Source organism: Telmatherina bonti, assembly GCF_933228915.1.
Source record: "Telmatherina bonti genome assembly, chromosome: 1".
Lineage (NCBI taxonomy): Eukaryota > Metazoa > Chordata > Actinopteri > Atheriniformes > Telmatherinidae > Telmatherina > Telmatherina bonti.
The window spans coordinates 32,301,580-32,323,550 of record NC_136619.1 but is presented as its reverse complement, the minus strand read 5'-3'; the positions used below and the strand labels follow the sequence as shown (position 1 = coordinate 32,323,550).

Here is a 21,971-nt window from a genome sequence, read left to right as displayed (position 1 = left end):
TGGTGTATGCCTGTTCCCATGGAATACTATAATAAAATCTGAAAACAGTTTGTTTTCTGTGGGGATGCTGATTCTTTATTCAAAAAGAAAAGGTTTATTTTTTATTTGGAGAATGTCGTCCATCACTCTGAGTATTAATACAAATTTAGTGTAATTTTTTTTACATTTTAATGAAAATATTACATGGTATTTCTGGAGTCAGATGAGCGTGTATTCAGGAGCCTCTATGCCATTGTGAACAGTAAGCGCTCCAGGGTTGTCCAGGCTAAAGCAAGGATGGACATAATTTTGGAAGTGACATTGGAAGGTATGCAGGTGTTGCTCCAGATTTACATTGAAGAAGGACAACGTCCCCCGGTCGTAGTCCAGTGCCACTCCAATCCGCATGGGATGCACTGTAATCCTCAAGTCAGGACTCCAACCATTGTGCAGAAATTCATATTTGTGCCTAAATGGGGAAAAAGGCCAACATAAGTATAATGCTTTCCCACTAATCTGGTAAGAAGCCATTTGAAAAGCAGATTCTTAGTAATCAGGATTTCAAAAGACTGCAGATTAAAGAAAATGAGATGTGTGACTGTTAAATTGTGCGTAGGCAGAAACACAGTAGGAGCCACATTTGGAGCTTGTGATCTGCTCTGCGTGATTTGCGAACAGTGATAATACAACTGTCCTGCTTTGTTATTTAAAAAAAAAAAAAGCTGCAATAGAAATGTGTTGAAAGTAATGGATATTCAGTGCTGACTCTTTCATTTCGGTGGGCTGTTTTGCACACAGCAAATCCACCTCTTTCTTTTGCTTTGAAAAAACATTTCTGAACGTTACCAAAAAATATCTTTGGTTCTAAATTGATACAAGATTAGTCTGTTATCCTGTTAGAATGAAGACTGGTTTATTTCCCCCCCAGTTTGTGCAATGAATGGTAATAAGTGTTGGAATGAATGACTAGGAAGCAAACAAATCTATTTAACCTTACTGTATTGTGAAAACACAAAATAAATTAGAACTAAAGGGAAAGAAACATTTAAAGCTAACTTGAAAAAGCCACATCTGCACTGTCATTTAACTAGATTAAATATTAAATGGTTTTGGTGTTACAAAGGTTATGTACAAGTTTTTATTTATTTATTTTTTTTTGTGCCATTTTATTGCTTTGCTAAAATAGTCACCAGTTTTAAGGAGCATTTAACCACCTAAAGGGATTTAGGCATTATGTGTCATGATGATGCTGCACTGTTACCTGGATGGACTGAGAATGTGTCTCATACACCAGGAGGTATTATTGGCCCCAAGGTACGAGTTCCTCTCCGTGTCCTCATAAGCAACTCCAATCCGAAACTCTGTGACATCATCCACCTCAACTTCCCAGTAATGCCTGCCCTGCACTGGAATCAGATCCCCTAGGATGGCTACACATCTTAACAAACACACACACACACACTGTGTGAATAAAGGGCCACGATCAAAGTTCATCTCACCTTCTGCATACAAGTAGCCACAGACACTCCCACCTGGTAAAAGCATTGTCATCTAATGCCATTGCACTTATTGGTAGTTCTTCGTCTCCATAAAAGATGGTGAAACCATCTTCAGAGATGGACAGGCATGGATGTGCAGTATCCTCCAGGAGGTAGAAGAATGTACCTGCACATGTATCAAACAACATTAAACATGAAGGTTGAGATGGAGCAAATAAATCTGATATTCACATTGAGTAATGCTTTTGTTTTTCCACTAATAATTTAGTAGTTCAATCTAAAATCTCAAAATTACATCTACTGTGTAAATCTCCAGATTTTTATATTCTTCATTTCTAAATAAATCACTTGTCTATGCACTTTTGAAAACATTGAACTGACTTATTGTAAAACTGAAATATAAAAGATGCTTTAATCCTTTAAAACAAATCAGATCTAGCACAATTCTTAAAAACGTATATGAAAGCACAAACAGTCAATTTTTTTTTTTAGATCACTCTTGTTTACTAAAATGTACCTTTAGTTGTGCATGACTGTATTTATAAATATACATGGTTAATATCCCTGTGCCTTCATACTAATACTGTGAATGTCACTGGGCAAAAGCACCATAAGTTGACTGTTTTACCTGTTGTGGAAAATGTAATAACTGCACTTCTGTCACTGGGCCCACCAATGTTGACTGCTCTCACAGAGATGAGGTAACGCCGTCCTGTCTGCAGCTGAATCAGACACTGACAGGTAGGAACTGCGACTATAGACCTGCACACATGACAAAGGGCAGATTTTTCTGTATTAACTACAAACTCATTTCCACATTTTTTTTTTTTTTTTATGGTATTACTCAATTGTACATGCTTAAAAAACATGCCTCAACACCTAAATTCTAGCAGAACATACTGGAGGAGGTTAATTAGGAGCTTTAAACAGTTTTTCTACAGTGAACAGATAAAAAATTAAATCGACCCCAAATGCGAGGACAGCCTTGCAGCTGAGGCACCAGGAGCTGCAGGAGCTGAAGCCAAGAATAGATTTTCTAGGACAGTGTTTCTTGATTCAGCAGCTCTATAACCATGGGACCTCAGAAATCCCAGGCAAGCAATAACCCTGGCTAGTTTATGAAAGTACTGAAACAAAAGGCTAATAAAGATGCTGCTTTGAAGCTCCCCATATCCTGCAGTGCATTCCTATTTTTACTGAGCTATTTTAACATGGCAGTTTTCAAGGAAAGCATGATAATGGAGGTTTTTTTTTGTCTTGTGTCAGCTGTAGGTTGTTCTTACTCCGTAATACTGCTCTCTGCACCATCAGTACCAATCTCGCTGTACTCCACAGTGTAAGAGTCTACAGGGTTTGTGTTTCCCGACTCCCAGCGGATCAGAGCCGCTTCTGGGCAACAGGTGCACTCCCTCTGCTTGATCACAGGAGGCGATGGCACTACAGAGAGAGGATACAGTTTTCTTTTATTTCTAACGATACCCATGTGAGTAAAGGGGATATTTCCTGACAATGCAAATTGAGAAAAATTATTAAATATATTACTGATTGTGGGAGCATCACATTTATTACCTGTCATATACAAGGCTTTCTCGCTGGCTGGGCTGATGCCTGTGGTGTTGGTAGCTGTCACCCACAGCTCATACTGACCATTCGGCAGCAGATCTGTCACTGTACAGTGAGTCTCCTTTACTTTTATCTTGCTTTCTAAAAATAGAACAAAAAAATGTTGCCTCTTGTAGTCACATCTGAGATTACTACATCAGTAGATCCATGTTAGGCATTAGATGGTGTTATTATGCAATGTGAATCTGCAGTAAGCATGACCTTGTGTCATACCATGAGGTGCACAGGTGATGTCTGCAGGTGTGTCCTCCAGCACTGGTCTGTAGTAAAGCTCATAATACTCCACTGTGTCATCAGAGAACAAGCTCCAGCACACATGCAGGGACGTCTGGGTGGCCGAGTTTGGCATCTGGGGGTTGATTACCGGTGCAGATGGAGCTGTTTTATGTTGTAGAAATGAGGTTAATCCAATTTTGTTGTTAAAACACTTCAAAATTATGAACAGTTTTTATCTATTTTTAAGTCAACATGACCACCTTTGTACTAATTTATTCCTTCATTTTGTGACTGCATATTTCCGCATTTTCCTCTTCTGCTGTTTCATGCTGTAGTGATGGATTATACATTACATTACATTATATTATTACATGCTTGCTCAAATATTCTGGGTTAGAAATTTCCTGAAGAGAAAAAACAACAATTTAGACAGCTAACTTATGTTTCTTTGAAGCGATAGGATTATGGGTGCATCATATGAGACTTTGATCTTCCCAGTTTCCCAGCATAATGTTGGCCTCTAATTAACAAAGATGCTTTGCTTACATTAAATTGAGTCTCGACGCCATTCCTTAGTTTGCTAATAATACATCTGATTTAAAATTGGATGTGTTCAAATATACAATGAGTCAAAAATACAACTTTTCATAGTTTTGTCTTTCCTTTCTTTTTTCAGTGAACAGGGTGAGTCGTTTGTAAATCCTACCTGGAACAACGTTGATAGAATCCATCATAGTTCTGACATCTGACAGATCAGCAAGCGGTGTGTTAAATTCAAGACTTGTAGACAACGTGAGGTCAACATCCTCTTTGGCAAAATCCTCAATTCTATTTAAAGACATAAACAACATTAAAGTAAAAAATTTTAGGCCAGAGGTAAGAAAAATCCAAACTTTTGCTATTTTTAAATACTGTTCCTCGAGTTTTCAACTTCATTTTGAAGACTTATGCAATGGTTTGAGTTTATTTAAAAGATAGGAAAAATGTCAATTAGCTTCAGTCTGGCACAGCAGCGATGGTTTTTAAGTCACTGCAAGCATTGCTCTCATGAGGTCATACCATGCAAACTCACTGAGCAGCATCACAGTTACCTCTTTATGGTAGTCATAACTGTCTGTAAAGAAAAGCAAAAAGACAAACTATTTGTACATTCAGTAATAAGATGCACCACTGCGGTAGCACACAAGAAATCAAGCTACAGCACCTTCAGGAAAAGCCTCTTGTCGTGGCAGCGGTACACCTCCTGTGCTGTCTCGATGAGCTCTTTAGAGGCATCCAGTGCCTTCCCACAGGCCAGCAGCTGATTGTAAAGGGATTCCAACTTATTTTTCTTTTCCTCCTCCAATCCAGCCGCCCTGTCGTCATATCGCTGAGACAATGTCTGCAGCACATCGTTGTAGTGCTGCTCCAAGTGCTGCTCTTGACGACCAAAATTCTCCTGGATGTACATTTATAGGATCATAGATACACATATGGACAAAAGAAGCGAAGATGAGAGTCGAAAATATATCTATTTGATTCTGGAGTTGTCAGTGTGGCATATGTTGATTTATCATCATCATAAAATGAGTCCTGAGCTATATTTTAGACAAAAATAGAGACTCTTAATAGTAAATATTCCCATACTGCAAAATCAGACAATATTAAACAGATTGAACTTGTAGTTCCACCTCCACAGTAAGAAAGATTTCCTCCAGATGACCGGCAAAGTTCTCCATCTCAGCAACCTTCCCTTGCAGCCGATTCCTGATCGAGACGATTTCACTCTGAAAACAAGCAACAGTCATACTTCAACCTTTTCTTCATTCAAACCAGTATTGTGAGCTATTTATCATTTTTTTGCTGCAGTTTATCAGTTGCTATTTTCTCACAAATTCAGACATATTCAGAAAAGTCATTGATTCTGATGTTATTAAATCTCTGACAAAGCCATTTATATATATATATATATATATATATATATATATATATATATATATATATATATATATATATATATATTAAAAAAGCACTACATTAGTTACAGATGTTCACCTCATTTTCTTCCATTTTAAAAACATCATCATCAGCATGACCATCGTCTGCCCGAGTGGGAGATGGAGACCTGTCTTCGCATGGATCAAAATGAAGGGATTCATTGGTGTCAACAGAAAACCTCTGGAAGGTCTTTCCTCCTTTGTCTGAAATTACATTATTTGTCTCCATTGTTGATGATTCTCTGCTTAGGTCCTGCTGCTCGGCTTCTTCTGCAATCACATCCAGTCTGCCTGCAATTTCACTCAGATCCATAGCAGCAGAGGCTGAGTTGGGATACAGATTTATAAGTTATTTATGTTAAATGTTTCTGGTACAAGATTAAATTATTTCTGCTTTCTCTTGTCTTTAAATAGCAATTGCAGGCCAATAAAAAGTAATTCAGCAGAGTAAATGCAACTTGTGAAAACTGCACTCTTCAAGGCATGCATGTGTAAAGCAACATTGTAAATGATCATCTAATGATAATTACCTGGTTAAGTCAGAGAGTTAGTTTGTTCTTAACCACCATTTCGAGGCAGCAGTGGTGTCTGACAAGCAAACTGTAAAGAGCCCAACCTTCAACCAGAGGCTGTGATAAAAATAGCTGGCAATCATTGCTCAGATGTCACAAGAATGACAAGCATCCACTCAGGAAACTTGTCATTTATTGCTTAAATGATAATATCTAGATTAAACAGATGGAAGGCTTTTTTGTTACTGTGGAAATCTATGACCACATCTCTGGGTATAGGTCTTTGATTTGGTATTAGAAGATGGAATTCCCCGAACATGTGATTAAAAGGTCAAAGTTAAGCCCAAGAAGCATCGTGGTGCATTCACAAACCCTCGTAAATTCCTGAATCAAAACCCCAAACGTCTGATCAAACGCTGTTTAATTCCATTTCCTATAATTAAGGTAAGCAAGAAAATTATGCAATACCGTCCTTTGTGTGTGGGATTGTAAAAATTTGATTACTTTTTAATTTCAAATTAAACAACAGCAAAGTTATCGCTTTTAGACGCTGATAAATTGTGGTGTGCTAGTTCCGACCTTTTTCAGGGGTTGTGAATGCGCCCTACGTCACACAAATGGCGGATGTTGTAAACAATGCCGACAGTTTCTTGGAGGCCAAAGTGAAACCTCCGATTTTAAGATGGAAAGTGTAGAGTTTGATCGGTTGGATAGCTTAGAGGGATGGGTAGCTGTTAAAAGTAATATATTTGAAGAACAGGAGACGTTTAAGTTAGGCTTTATCGTCCAGTGGAATGTCATCGAGTCTAAATTCGCTGTCACCTGCCACAACCGGACATTACAGCGACAAAAACGCAAATCTGAAGTTGCTGTCGGCGACCCACAAATGAGCTGGGCTGGACTCTTCTCCGTCAACGATTTGAAACACATCCACCAACAGCTTACATGCGTGGCAGACATCCTGGGTTCTTGCTTTCCTGACTTATCAGAGTTTGAAGATGGCAACATTTGGGATTTGCTGCTCCTCAATCGGAGGTCAAGTCCAGAGGAGGACGAGGAGAGAGACTTTGATACGCCTTGTAGGAAACTGGAAAAATATTTCAGTACAGCCATTGACCTCTGCGGACGAAAGATTGTTCTGGAAACTTTGTTCACCCAGGACGAGCGGGATGTTGAAGAGTACTTTGAAAATCTGCAAGAGTTCAAAAAGAAAACCATGCAGGAGGAGATGTCAAGAGCTAAGAGCCACCTGAGACAGGTGAGTGGTCCTACCGCGGGGAAAGAGGGGCGAAAAGCATCTGATGAGACACAGGTGTCATGTGTATGACCATATGCACGATCCATGGATATAGAGTTCAGCTCAGATGCATTCACAGACTTCCAAATGATGATTTCTAGTGCTTTCTTTAAGACGACCAACAGGTTTCTGGTGAAAAGAGAAGATGTCATCAATAGAGGTTCATTGAAAAACTTTTTTGCAGCTCCCAGTTGAGATTATTGGTATAATTTCATTTTAATGCATTTTAAGTATGCATTGGTTTTGCTTTTTAATTCCACAAAGATATAAATATTTAATTCTGCAGAAATCTCAATAATATTTTTCTTGTCCAAGTCTTCTGCTGCACCCTATTTGCACAACAGAAGTTATTTTTTTTTAAGCTAAAATAAAGCTGGATTCACCCAGCTTTTTAAGCTTTATATTTCCCTAAAGTTAAAACTGTAGTCTACAGGACTAGCACCACACAGTGGTTGTGTAAAACTGTGAAACAGGCCTACCATGACACAGCAAACACTTGATACTGGCTTATTACAACTGAAGGTTTACATGTTGCATCACAACCTACATTGCTGTTTCTCTCCCTGCGTTTTCCTCTTAAATGAAAATGATTACACATATAATGTGTAAAGTAATCCACAAAGTTATTGTTACTCCAGTTAAAATAAGTTTATTAAAAATCAAACATCATAAAGTACAGTAACAGAAAAATTAAAAACTTCATACTAGAAAGTACACAGTGTAAATTTGTTGTGTGTTACTGTGGGAAGTTTTTGAACTGTAGTTGTATTAAATGAGCATTTATGAATTGGCATTAAACTCAGCGTTGTTTCATTTTACCTATGGCGGGGTGTTATTTATAGGGGTGCATTGTGCCTGTTTTATTTGTAAAGTCACACAACATGAAAAGGTTTCAGAATAAATCCAGATACACGGGTTTGTGTGTTGTACTTTTCTCCAGGTGCTGCAGAGTCATAGCAGTGCTGACCGAATGGTAGCGCTGCTCAGCATCTATGAGGAAGAAGATGAAGCCTACCAAGACTTGGTCACTGTGGCAACCACCTTCTTCCAGTATCTGCTGCAGCCTTTCAGAGACATGAGAGAGCTGGCATGCCTCTACAAGCTGGAAATCCTAGTAATGACAAAACCTGTTCAGCAGTCTGGACATTTAGGATAGACACGGGAACATTTATTAGTTTCTTTTAAAAAGGGTTAAATAAACTGTGCTCAGAATGATTTTTCCCTCAACCATTTTTAAAACGACAGATCAAAAGTCTCGTCTTGCATTATACCAGCATTATTATATTATATTGCATTATATACCAGCAACATATCTTTGTCAAATTTGCCAGCTCATTAATTTCCATTGTGACCTAAACTTTCAGCTATATAAACTTTATTTAGAGCCATTTTCTCAATTCAGTTCTATTAAAAACAAAAATTGTGCTGAATATTGTGTTTTAGTAGAATAATTTGGTATAAAAGCTATATATGTGTGGGTTAACAGCCTGTAAGTTTAAAGCTGTCTACTTTTTTCTTACTGTGTCTTAATGCAGAAGTCTTTGGAGTTTGACGACTTGGGTCCCAAGAGAATTGCAGCTCTGGAGAAGGAGGCGGAGGAGTGGAGAATGAAAGCAGAAGAAGCTGTTGCCTCAATTCAGGACATCACTGTCACCTACTTTACTCAGACTTCAAAGGCTCTGGCTGGTATAAGTTCTAGGGTTTATTTAATTAATTTATGCATTAATCGTGTCATTAAATACCTGTATGTCACATAGAGCGGGAAGAAATGGGCAACAGAGTCTTAAGAGTTTAATTGCAGCTGTGAGATGCTTATTTACAATGTGATGAAATAATCAAATCAAGAGCAGTTATGAGTCTCCATATTTCCTCTCAGGTTAAATTAAAAGATAAATCTGTAAACTTTCATCACACCCAGACTCTTGCCCTGATAAAAATTTTCTCCAGATTTTTGTATAACAATTTGAGTAATTCATTTTACAAACAAATAGAACCATGAGCCAAGCACATGACATTCTTGGAGGAGATTAAACAGTGTATGTTTATAATTGCATATGTTAAATATGGGAATGCATAAAGAGGAGTGTTGGAAAGTATGTTCACAGAAGAATTATAAGTCCTGCTTTTTAGCATTCACAATTGATTCACAATTTCAAGTAGTGCATTTTGAAATGTGTTTAGTACGTTGATCAAGAACTGAACTGGATAATTTTTTGCTCAGGATGGTTCATAACTGAATAAAGTGACATGGAAATATTTAAGTTGCTCCATTCTGAACTGGTTGAATTCATTTAGTGCAAAAAAGGGATTGTGTCTTGCTTATAGGTCCAGGTTTAGTGTCTTAGACCAGTTTTAATCTCACTACATTTGTGTTCTTCTGCTATGTGGTGTGACATAAAGTAAACGTGACATGATATATATCAGCCCCTTATGTTATTGTCCAGGTATGTTAAGGCAGATGGAAGAAGATAAGCGTCATTTTGGACCTGCTGCCTGGGCGTCTGCAGCTCCCAGACTGGAGAAACTACGTTTTCTGTTGGCCAAAGAAACCTTGCAGCACATGAGAGCTGCAGAAATGTGTCTCAGCCGAAAGAAGGACAACATCAGAGAAATAGTGAGTTTCATTGCTTTTCATTAACATAAACATTAATTAGTCAGCAATTTCATTAAGACATATGAAAATATGACACAATTTTACCGTATAATTGTTTGTTTTTTTTGTTGTTTTTTTTAATTTCACTACCAGGGCAAATGCTGCCTTTGTTGTGATTGTAAATCTGCAGGGATGTGACACAGTGCCTGCTTGCGCTTACATTTAGTATTCTAGTGTGATGTGAATCTGAGGCTGCTGGAGTTCTTTGATCTATTTATAAAGCCTCTCTAAAAACACAGAGAATACCCTCGATACACCCCCAAAAACCTGCATGCATGAATAAGTGAGTGTGTCTGTCTGTATATTCATCTCCAAAATGTTCTGGCTGTATGCACATCTGTGAATGTATATGCTATATATGTCAGGATCACAGTGCTTTGGGAAAACTGCTACACAGTTTTGCAGCTATAAGGTGTGGTGTTTGAGCTCTTTATTAGTTATTCATCATCATCTTCATCTTCACCTTTATATTTCTGCATTATTAATCTGATTAAGCTTTTTTTTTAAAAAAAAAACTGGGCTGAAGGATGCTGGCAGTGTCTCCCACCATGAAATCAACATGAGTTTTTGCACAGACAGCTGTGTGCGATGTTTCTAATAAGATCAGTGAGCTGCGCCTACGCAAAAAATTTTGTGCTGGTGGCACCATTAGTCTGACTATGATGAGTGCACTGTTGTGCCTGCAGATGTCACAGCGTGACACCTTTTACATTTAGTGTGTGTTCAGACATGTTCAGACCTCTTGGACATTTTACACATTCTGGCTTTTTTTCTAACTTCATGCCAACTTGATTAAAATTCGTACCCGATAGCTTGGATAACAAAAAGGACACAAATTTAGAAATTGATGCAAATTAAAAAGAAAGCAATTAAATATCACACACACACAGTCCTGTTTTTCTTATTCAAATGTCCTATTTGTCCTGATCAACTCTGAGATGTCTGCACACCTTGGTAAATTTGGTAAATATTGGACATGATTTTGAATGATAAACCCTTGATAAACATTAGAACAAACACCACACAATGAAGTTGCAAGAATTACCTGCCAGTGAGACATAGATCTGGGAAAAGCTGCAAAATTACGCTCCACTTAGGATCCCTGTAAGCATATTAGCCTCCATAATTTTTAAATTAGGAACATAAGAAAGAGCAAAACCCCTTCTAGACAAGGTCAGTCACCCAAACAGAGTAACAAAGGGGAGAAAATCTTCACTTGGAGGGCTGACTCAGAAACCTGTCACCATGGCTAAGCTGCAGAGATCTTGTAACTAGAGATTATCTTGATGTTTTTTAGAAGAAGATTCAAGGTCATTTTTCAAAATCAGAGAGAACAGAGCAGGCGCATGCTTTGCAGTGCTGAAAACTCAGACTGGGCTGAGCCAAGACTTCATGGAAGTGGCTTACTCTGTGTATCTTCTTAGATAGCCAAGCTAGAACCCTAATCTGAAGCCAGTCAGACATCTTTTGAGATGCCTGAAAGTCGCCTTCCAAGCAGACGAAGCTTAAGAGGATCTGCGGAGAGGCATGTTAGAAAATCCCCACATCCAGGTGTGCAAAGCTTGTGGTGTCATATGCATAAATACAGGAGTCTGCAGTCAGTTCCAGTTGTGCATTAACAGAGATCTGAGCCAAGACTGCAAACAAAATAAAATTCTCATTTTCCTTTTCGTGTTGGTACTTGGGTCTAGTTTTAAAGGTAAAAAAACAACTGATCTTGCATTAGTTTGCAAGACAATAAAAGAAAAGAGTAAAAAAAAATGGAGATGTTCAATTATTTCACTTTGATGTTTGCATTTTATCATTGTATTTAGACAGCTTATGTATTTATTTATGACACAGAGTATGTAAAGGATATACATGTGCTTTCAATGTGCTTGGCCATAAACTAATGAACTAAATGATAAAAACATTCTTAATATTCCAAACACAGGATACATGTGTTGTTTGCAGGTGACTTCATCACACTGGGAATGCTTGCAGAGATTAAAACTGACTGCAGATGGGTTCTACATCACGTCCTTTTTTTATTCTATGTCAGATCCTTTTGTTTTTCCCTCCCAGTAGTTTTCTTGGAAACAAAGCCGTTATCTTCATGTTCAGTGGCATTCTTGTAGTAAACCTAAACTACAAGTCACTTATTACAAGCAGTGTGTACAAGTAGTAGGGCTGTGACAATTTGCTTTTGTCCCAATTTGATTCAATTCCGATTTTTTTGGGTGCCGATTTAAATTGCGATTCTCAAATTCTTTGATATTGATGATTTTTTAGATTAATAAAATAAATGTATAAAACTTTTCTTTTACTCGTCATTTTCCTTGATTTCAGTTAGGAAAAAACAACAGTTGCCAGACCATCATTCTGCTGAATAAAAACAATAAAAACAACAAAAATTTCATAATGGATTATTTTTATTCATTTAAAAAAAAAATCTATTTTTTTTGACAATCGATTTTAAAATTGTTAAGCAAGAAAAATCCCGATTTTCGATTTTTCAATTTGATTTTCCCACCTCTAACAAGTAGTGTCAAAAGCTAGTATTTAATACATAACTGTTTTGCTTTTTCTTTACAAAGCTGCAAGTCTGATCCTTTAACATAGTGACATCTGTCGTTTCTGTGTAGCTGGGAAACCTGCCGGGGAAACTCCAGAACCAGATAGCTGATTCTAAGTGTGCATTTGAGGACGGCGAGCAACAGGAGACGGTGGACCAGCTGGAGCTGCAGTTCTATGAAACCCAACTAGAACTATATGACACAAAGTTTGAGATCCTGAAGAATGAGGAGCAGCTGCTGACGGCTCAGATAGACACCCTGCAACGACAGATCAAAGGTATGCTTACTCTCCTGTAAATATCTACCAAGCAGAGCAGCCTGCACAGCCCTAACCTAAACAAATAACATATAGACAAATGTAAAATAAATCCCTCTTCATTATCCACCTAAGTCGTGCGGCGGTTGTTGTGTATTTGTATCCAGATACAACCACCCCTGCATGTTTTGCCGTTTTGTTTGGTCCTCATTTGGCTGCATCTGAGTTGTCTTTAAGCTGCAGTTTTTGGGGAGAAGTTGTGAACATATTAGACAATTACAGCACAGCGATCTAAGGACTATAAAACATACCAATGAGTTCAAATTTGATATTCCCTCTTTAGTTTTGCATGTCAAGACCATGTATGCCCTATTCTCTTCAACGGAGCAGTGACTTCCACTTTAAAACCATTTGTCCCATTGTCTAGATGTGTGCAATATGTATTACTATTTATCTTATCAAGAACAAGTAACTGATATTTAGATTTCTCTGCCCTGCTGGCTAAGTTTTAATGGTTTGTTTACTAGTGGAATATGACAACTCTTAAAGTATTGTCTTAATTATTACCAGTTATGGTTACAATAAATGTTAAACATTTTTTAACCCTTTGCAAAAGTTTGACTAGCAGTTACTAAACATTAACATGGGTTTGTTTTTTCCCTGTTCACCCAGTTTGTTGTTTAAAAGCTTTACTGTGGGGAAGCAGTACATTTTGTTCATGTAAATATTTCCCTAATTGCTTCTCAAGGGACATTGGGATGTTTGACACCAAGATGTGTGTACAGTAGGTATGTGCATGTATGTGTACCTGCTGTTTGGCTTATGACTTGGCTATGTATTTCTTTAACCTTTCAGATTTTCAGGTTTATTTTAGGAATAAAGATAATAACAATACGTCCATCATTTTTAAGTCAGTAAATGAAATGTTGAAAATTGACAGAAACTTTTGTGTTTCTGGATAAAACATACTGAGGAAGGAGGGCCTGGACTTTTCTAATACTGTTTTTGAAATATATTCATTATTTTAATAAATTCAGATTGTTATTGTGGTGACTTCTCTCTCACTAACTTTACAAGGTAACATCTGCGTGACCTTGTTTCCTATAGTCATATACACATGCTTTATTTACACACATTATAAATCGTTAGCTGAATAGATAATGGACATTTTTACTTGAGCTGTACCAAAAGATTTATGCTGATATTTAAGTTAAGAGGCCAAGAAATGTCTAGCTGAAGATATTTACCTTTAGTAAAAGACCATTTTGTGTGGCTTCTTCCTAACATGTCATCTTGGAGCATTAAGAATTAAACTGACCTAACCTGAACAGCCAGGGTTGACAGGCCTGATTGCATAAATTGTTCACATTGCTGAGTCATTGTGATGACAACAGAGCAGTTGTTTAAAAATTAAGCTTTCAATAGGGAACATGGAATTAAAAGCTGAATAACTATGTTGGAATGATTTAAACAGCAAAGTGTGATAGACTGAAATGCATTTGTGTTTCAGAACTGAAGGAGGAGGTGGTGTACTACGATGTGTGTGAGGATCCAGAGGAACTGCAGAGCATGGTCCACACAGGCATTCAGCAATCGCCACTCGTCCGTCAGCTCAGAAGACGTCTACAGACCTTGGAAACCAAGAGAGGAAACATCTGTGCTCGCAGGGCTTATCTCCGTAACAAAAAGGTGCAGCAGAGTGCCGCTGACACATGTATTTCTTAGTTTTTTGTCCCAATAAAATCTGTTTTTGGGGCATTTTCTGTCTTTCCCAGGCAAACATAAGAGATGTGCTTGAGGTAGAGATGTGGAAATAAATCAGAAGAATTCACCAAATAAGATATTGACACTGTTCTGGAATGACTTGCAGTAATTTGCAAGTCATATGCATGATGGTAAAATAATGCTGCAAACAAAACTTAATTTACTGAAATTTTTTTTCCAATAATAATTTCCAAAGATAGCAGAGCATAGATAGCATACTTGCATTTGCGCTTACTAATGCCTGACGTGGCAAACTGCATGTGTGGTTCAAGTCATAACTCCTGTGTGTCTCTAGGATCAGTGCAAAGATGCTCATGAGAAGAAGCAGCTGGCAGCCAAGCAGAGCTCTGTTCTGTTCAAACAGCATCATCAGGTCCACCTGGTATGTCACCACAGCAACAAGGCCTCCCACACAAACACTGCCGCAGCAGCAGAAGCTGCAGATGAAACTGGATCCAATTTTTTTTTCCTCTTTAATACCTTTCACTGACTGCCTCGTGTTATCCACAGAAACGAGAGAAAAAGAAAGAGGAGGATCAGAGGAGGAAACAATGGGTGGACCAGGAGCGAGAGAAGACTCTTAGCAGATTACGATCCTTCAGAGAGGTCAGGCCCCCTCATTGTCTCTGCTGTCCTCTTACTGCATCTGCCTTTCCGTTACTGAAACTTCAGGGGTTTCTGCTGCATGTTCTATTATTAAGCACTTCAAATGAGAATTAAAAGTTTGGGAAATAACTACTCAGTCAAATGCAGCTTTGATTATCACATGCTTAGTGAGTATGTAATAAGCTGTGTTACACTAAAGCTTTAAATGGCAGATGTCACATTTTTGGGCTGCTAAATGTAACATTTTACCCTTTCTAAATCTCCAACTGATTATCTTTTTGCGAGTATTATCAATTTATGTTAAAACACACATTTTAACCAAGGGTTACTCAATTAATAAAATAAATCCATCCATTTTCTACCACTTTTGTGTGGTCTGGTTGAGGGGGAAGCCACCTAAGCAGGGAAGTCTAGACCTTCCCCTCCTCAACCACATTTACTAGCTCAGCAGGGAGCATCCCGAGGTGTTCCCAGGCCAATAGAGAGATACAATCCTTCCAGCGTCTTCCTGGGTCTTCCCCGAGGTCTCCTCCTGCAAGGACACGCCCAGAACACCTCACTAGGGAGATGTCCAGGAGGCATCCTAACCAGATGCTCAACTCACCTCAACTGGTTCCTCTTGATGCGGAGGAGCAGCAGCTCCTTTCTGAGCCCCTCCTGCATAACTGAGCTCTCACCTTATCTCTAAGGAAGAGCCTGACCATCCTGCAGGAGAAACACATTTCTGCTTGTATTCACAGTCTCATTCTTTCGGTCACTACCCACAGCACTTGACCAGAGGTGAGGGAGGAAAACAGATTGACTAGTAAATCGAGAGCTTTTCCTTCTGGCTCCCTTTTCTTCTCTTAGCTACTTCTTTGTTTTTGTTAGGGAAACTACTATACTCCCTTCAAGACCCTGAAGAGGGTATAGAGCTGGTCCAGGACCCTTGAATAGTTTACCAAAGAGGTTGAGGAGTGATCACCCTGTATAAATTTGACCACGTCCTCCAACTGAGTAAAAGCGGTGACCCGGCCCCTTTCATCATCCGATTTTAATTCGTCTAGTAAATCATCTTTGTGCCACTTTACAATTTTTGTTAAAATAAATCAAACAATTAAATAGCAGCAAGGAAAAGATTTAAGTTTTGCATAAAATCTTAGTCCTTTTGAATTAGCTTAAGATGCTACAGACGTTTAATCAGATCAGAAACATTTGTGCTACAAGTTAGATTGCACAGTGCTTTACTTATTCATACTTCCCACTGGCCAGAAGTCCACTTCAGCCAGAATGATCTCAGAAATTGCTGTGATTGCTTTCTACTGACTACCTGTAATGATACCACACAACCACACTCAAATGAACAAAAAAAAACAAACATAAATGGGAAAAAAAAAATCTCCTTTAAGGTCAATGCCCATCACAGTCATGGACATGGAGAGGAGGAACTTGGAGCCTTGTGAGGAGCACGCTACCATCTCCACCATTTGAACTGCAGTTGCTCGTTCACATAAAATTCAGAAAAAACAGAAACTTGTTTTTTATTGAAACACTCTTCTTCAGTGACTTGTTTACTGCCCTCTGCATAATAGACACTTAAAACTGTCATTTAGTGAGTGAGCTGTACACAGGGACACCTAATTATTTTTAACATCTTACATTATGGCTGAAAGCTGTTGAGCCATTGATGCTTTCTTGCTAAACTCTTAGCAGACATGTTCTGCTTTGTGTAGGCTGTGATATCTTGCACAGCTTTGGTATATTTGCATTTTTAATTGCTTTTGACTTGATGCTTCTGTAACCGCGTTCTTTTGTTATTAATCTTGAATTCCTTCTGAACTCGGGATGATATGTTTATCCATGTTTCTGAAACTATTTGCATCTTTTTCAAGAAGCGACAAGGCCAGTACATCCTGAAGACTCCTCAGTCCACGATGTTTTCTTCAGAAGTCCCTTGTCCCTCCCAGCCAATGTCCATCATCAGCCTGTCTCCCCCTGGTTCCTGTGAAGAAACTGCTTCAATCCGACCTGCGCCCAGACGCAGTAAACCACCCAAAAAACAGCAACCTAAAGATATCCCTGTTCATATCTACTCTGTGCCACCACCTGCAATATTACCCTGCCCTTCTGCACCACCACCACCTCCTCCTCCTCCTCCTCCTCCTCCACCACCACTGCCTCTAGCAACACCACGTCCACCTGTCCAAGGTTCGCCTTCCTCTGACGATACGCCAATGTCTCTAAGTGAAAACAAGGATCCCCCATTTCCAGCCAAGAACACACTCAAGCAGAATATAGGTGAGGTTGTCTTACAAATATGTCTGTAAAAATAACAAGAAAAAAATCTATATAACAGGAGCAGGATATTTAATTTCTGTTGAGAAGGTTGTATGATTATTCAAGCGGAAAGTGTGTTTACAGAGTGTGCATGTGTGTGTTTCTGCACATGTTGTTCTGTCCCATATTCCCAACTTGTCCCATGAGGCCAGAGGAGGCATTTTACTTCAGTTGTGGTTCTGCTCAGAACAATCACAGCTCCAGGGAGATTTTTATTTTATTTTATTTAAGGGAGGTGTTTTTTTTTGTTTTTTTTGTTTTTTTACGAAAAGCTATGTTAAAGTTTGCACTTCAGTATTAACACTGTTAAAAATAAACTGTTTACAGACACGTCTAGAGCAGTCACCAGAAATTAACAATGAATGGATACATCATCACTCTATTTGTTGTTTCAGTTACATTCCTTACTGTGAAAATGTGCCTTTTATATTTGTGCTACTGCAGGAACAATGGATGAAGTCTTGGCCTCACTCCAGCGTGGAAAGATTAAGCTTAGAAAAGTCCCCTCTGCCGGGACAGCATCACCTGCCGAAGACCCTAGAAGCAGCCTGATGTCTGCCATCCGTCAGGGAGTTACCCTAAAGAAGGTGAGATGATGATTTTTAACTCTGCTAATAATCCTGTCAGTGCTCAGTTCGTCCATTTGTCCATCCAGTTTGTTGATCTGCGATTAAATTGATTTATTCTCAGAGAACAAAAACATAACTCAGTTAGCGAAGTGGTTTGATATTATCTTTTTACGTGTATCTTTATCATTCTGGGAAAACAGCTTGTGATTTATATTGAATAAAAACTCAAATCCATCATCATAGGAAATACTAATCTTAGGATACGATAATGATGCGAAAAACATTTTCAGGAGATTTCAATTTGGCGAAACCAGTAATCCAACATGGATCACCTCCGCATGAGACAGAAATCAGCTTGAAGGAATCAATAAAGTCAAAATAAGCAGAAATAGGCAAATATTTAAAAATGTTTAATTCATTCTGGTTCTAAGGTTAACCACCATGTAAAAGTTGCTATTTGGCAACTTTTATTTATTGATTTTATTTATTTATTCATTTATGACATAGTATTATCGCTACATAAATGTTTGTTGGTATTTAAAATATTAAAAGGAAATCTGAATATAAAGTGATTTTTTTTTTCCCCTCTGTACTTTTAGATCTTTTTTCTTCATCAGACATTTTTAGTTGTCAACAAGAAAAACACATTTTTCTATACAAGTATAAACAATATCTGTGTGCTTCTCTTGTGTCTATGCAGTCCATGAAAATGTGCTGGGTAGGTTGTAACTCTCACAATACCATAAAAGTTCAATTCATCTATTATTCATTTTTCCAACCTGCACTTTAGTTGCATTCACATAAGTCAGTAATTATCAGTCTCCCGCTTGTAAATGGCACTCATGTAAACATTGAAGTTGTAAATACCTCTTATGTCTGCAAGCTTCTTTCAACAATCTAAAAGGACAAACTAAACTATATGGACTATATCCCATTAAATAAAATCCATTGTTTAATGTAATTAAACACTCGTGTTTTGCAGTAATGCTGTAAAACAGCATATTATTTACAACAAGTACCAGTAGTGTGACGTTATTGGATTTTTTTCTTTCACTTAATTCTTCATTTAAAACATCATCCCTACAAAGATTTGCAGCTGGCATCATTTCTTACAACATCTTTCTCATTATTAGCTTCCTTCCAACAGGATGTGATTGCAGATGCTTTCACATGCCTGCAAACAACCGGAGTCTTGTTAGACTGGAACTAACTCTCGTCATGCTGTAGGTGGTTCCTGCACGAGCCGAAGTCGCCAGCAGTGTGGACAACGAGCTGGAGCGCAGCATCAAAGCTGCCATGATGCGGATGAAAAAAGTAGCAGCCGACTCTGACGAAGAGGACAGAGGTGAAGATGACACGCAGAGCACAGACTGGGACAGCTGAGGACATGCACACACACACACACACAGATGTGCTGATGAAGCTCTTCTTACCCCCCACACCCCTGCTTTCTTCACAGCTCTGACTTCCAGCTTGTGTTTCTAGCAAAATTTCACCAAAAAGCTGTGTCTCTAACAAGGACGGGATTACCTCTCCTTCGACTCAAATACTGCAGTTTGTTGTAGTGTTGGAGTCTGAGAAGACCGAAAAGATTAATATGTAGCCCAGAGATGTTGTAATAGATCCAAAACTGTTTAAGTCCAACTAACCAGTAAGTGACAGAATCAGGATTTAATCTATTTGGAGCAGTTTTGAGTTGGTAAAAATACTGGAGAACTGACCGAGGCATTGTGTTTAATGAAGCACACTTAAGCAGTAGTATTGAAGTGTGTAAATGATGTCTGAAGGCTCTTGCACAGCAGAAGAAGCATGTACTGAAGACAAACAGCAGAATCGTACTTTCTCACCTTGCATTCAGTCTAATCTTGAATGTGCTTAAATAACTAAAGCTGTATCCGACCCCAACAAGGGCTACTGTATCACTAAATAAGAGTTGTAAACCGTGTTTACCGTTTTAAGTCCAAATGTCAAAACTTTCCATCCTTATTTGTAGTGAAAACTGCTGATGGATTACCCTGTCCTTGTTTTTCATTTTTGTCTCGCAAACGTGTGAATGTATAAGGTGTAGTTGGGTTACAGTTTTGAAACTGTTTTTTTTTGCCCTTCTGATGCCATGAAATATTCTTCCTTTTAGAGCATTTATTTCCTTTCTCACTGTCGAATCTTAAAATCTTGACAGGTATGAACTTATCACAAAGTTGAAATGTTATCTACAAAATGCCTGTTTGACAAACGGCATTAAGTTCTTTAACTTCCATGAAAACAAAGATGACAGTGGCCAAGGTGGGAATGCATGTTTAAATAAAAATTGTATCATAATGAGATGTTGCAGTTTTTCTTCAAGTCAAAGTTTACTGATCTGATTTATTTTGCCTTTTGACAGCTTACACCGTTCCCTTATCTGCACAAATGCATCACACCCAGGTTGTAATGACACTCGTGTTCTGCAGGTATCGCCCACAGGTGTCACAGCTGTGCTGGAGAACCCCCAATGATTTTGCTTTGGCAGATTTGTAGCCAACAATGATGATTCATAGAGCAATATCCATCCTGGCAGCCGTCGCTCTTATATCTGACAGATCAGACATCCCCAGCCAGCTGTGATTGACTTTATCCAGCTCTGTATCTGGCGAGCAGCCATTGGTAGAGGTAGCTGCGGCTGCTTTTTTCTTGGACTGCTGTTGCTTTGCTGCATTATCGGTTGCCAGTATCCAGGTGATTCTGCTAAAACACCAGTTGTGCACCTTGGGAAAGACTTGTGGAGAGTATTTTGACAAACTGGTCGATTGTGCATAAACATGAAATTCCCTGGCCTGTTACTATGGTAACAGCAAATCTCTCTTGTGGCCTGCAGTTCCATCTCTCTCCATCTCACATATGTACAGAACAGCATAGTGTCGTAATGATGTTTCACCAAGTCGCCCACTCACCAGCAGTCACAATGAGCCTTGCAGAGGTGGCTGCAGTGAACACCAGAGAAATGCTGCTTTCTGCTCACAGTTGAAGTGGCACTGATGACTAATTCAAGGCATTACCAGGTGCTTATAATTCAAATTAATCATTTTGTCTTCATTCCACCAAAAATAATGGAAAGAAAAAATCATGGGTTTTAGGGCATCAGAAATGGGGAGAATACCTTTTAACCATAACATTATGACATCTGGCATGTACTGTACTCTGACCAATGGAAATTCGAGTTTCTGATGTTAGTTTAGATCAGGCTTCCTTCCCACAGATTCCATCAGATCAGAGAATTTGGAAGCCAGATGATCACCTCACAAAATGAAAGGCCCACTGCAGTCCTGACAGGATTCTGCCAGTGAGGTGAACTGGTACGACATGGGAGAGAGAAAAACCACACTGGTCCTCAAAACTGTTTAGCCAGCAGAACACTGAAAGCTAAGAACCTGAGAAGTATTTCTCACTTTTTCTGTGACAGAGTTTAGTTTGATTCCTAATAAGTGTATTTGTTAAAGCTACACTTCAACAAGTACATTGTATTTTTCAAGATCTTCTTTTGGATTCTGCAATGTTGGTTGGCTCAAAGAAATTAAGAAGTACCTGAGACTCTGGACTTCCTGGAATAGGGTCTAAAAGATTCATGAAAGCAGTAATTAAATTAACTTTTACAGAAAATGATAGCTTTGTTACTACAGCAGTTCATTTTCCATCAACTGACTTAATTGCTTGATTAACTGATCATTTAAGCAGGAAATCAAAGTTAAACTGCATATTAATTTTCCAGCAGCGACACTCTGCCGATCTCTGAGGATGAAAAAGGAAATTAGAGATTGGCAAGAAAACCACTGAGAAGGATGTTTGTTTGTTTTGGTTTGTTTTTGTTTGTTTTTTTAAACACCACTGAGAGGTCCACTTCTTAGAAAACATCATTTGCACTGTTATTTATACACACATCCCCACAAAAAAGTGAATTAGATCAAGTTGCCACGGCAACATGCCCTCTGATCCTCCACAACAGTGACATGAAGGCATTTAATATGCATTTTTCTTTCCCCCCCCCCCATCATTCCCAGATCTTAGAAACTTGATACTGGGTGTTATCCTACCTAAAGTGTTCTCTTTTTGTGCATCTGTTAGGATTACGACTATATTGTCATGTAAATAACAGAAAAATACATGCAGTGGTAGA

The 21,971-nt window shown here is 38.5% G+C and overlaps 2 protein-coding genes across 2 annotated transcripts; one reads left to right on the top strand and one right to left on the bottom strand.

Moving 5' to 3' along the window:
- Window positions 1–61: 61 nt before the first annotated feature.
- Window positions 62–5,969, bottom strand: fsd2 (fibronectin type III and SPRY domain containing 2). Its single transcript, XM_079240481.1, has 13 exons — window positions 5,824–5,969; window positions 5,352–5,617; window positions 4,988–5,083; window positions 4,522–4,755; window positions 4,409–4,431; window positions 4,024–4,145; window positions 3,315–3,479; window positions 3,048–3,182; window positions 2,762–2,915; window positions 2,107–2,240; window positions 1,512–1,644; window positions 1,241–1,417; window positions 62–448 (listed from the first exon to the last, which is right to left on the bottom strand). The coding sequence occupies exons 2-13, from the start codon at window positions 5,604–5,606 to the stop codon at window positions 199–201; spliced, it is 1,878 nt and encodes a 625-aa protein (XP_079096607.1). The 5' UTR covers window positions 5,607–5,617; window positions 5,824–5,969; the 3' UTR covers window positions 62–198.
- A 463-nt stretch (window positions 5,970–6,432) lies between these two features.
- whamm (WASP homolog associated with actin, golgi membranes and microtubules) lies at window positions 6,433–20,134 on the top strand. Its single transcript, XM_079256164.1, has 11 exons — window positions 6,433–7,063; window positions 8,043–8,216; window positions 8,638–8,788; window positions 9,547–9,716; window positions 12,380–12,587; window positions 14,077–14,255; window positions 14,626–14,712; window positions 14,841–14,936; window positions 16,808–17,213; window positions 17,697–17,839; window positions 19,049–20,134. The coding sequence occupies exons 1-11, from the start codon at window positions 6,488–6,490 to the stop codon at window positions 19,202–19,204; spliced, it is 2,346 nt and encodes a 781-aa protein (XP_079112290.1). The 5' UTR covers window positions 6,433–6,487; the 3' UTR covers window positions 19,205–20,134.
- Window positions 20,135–21,971: the final 1,837 nt, after the last annotated feature.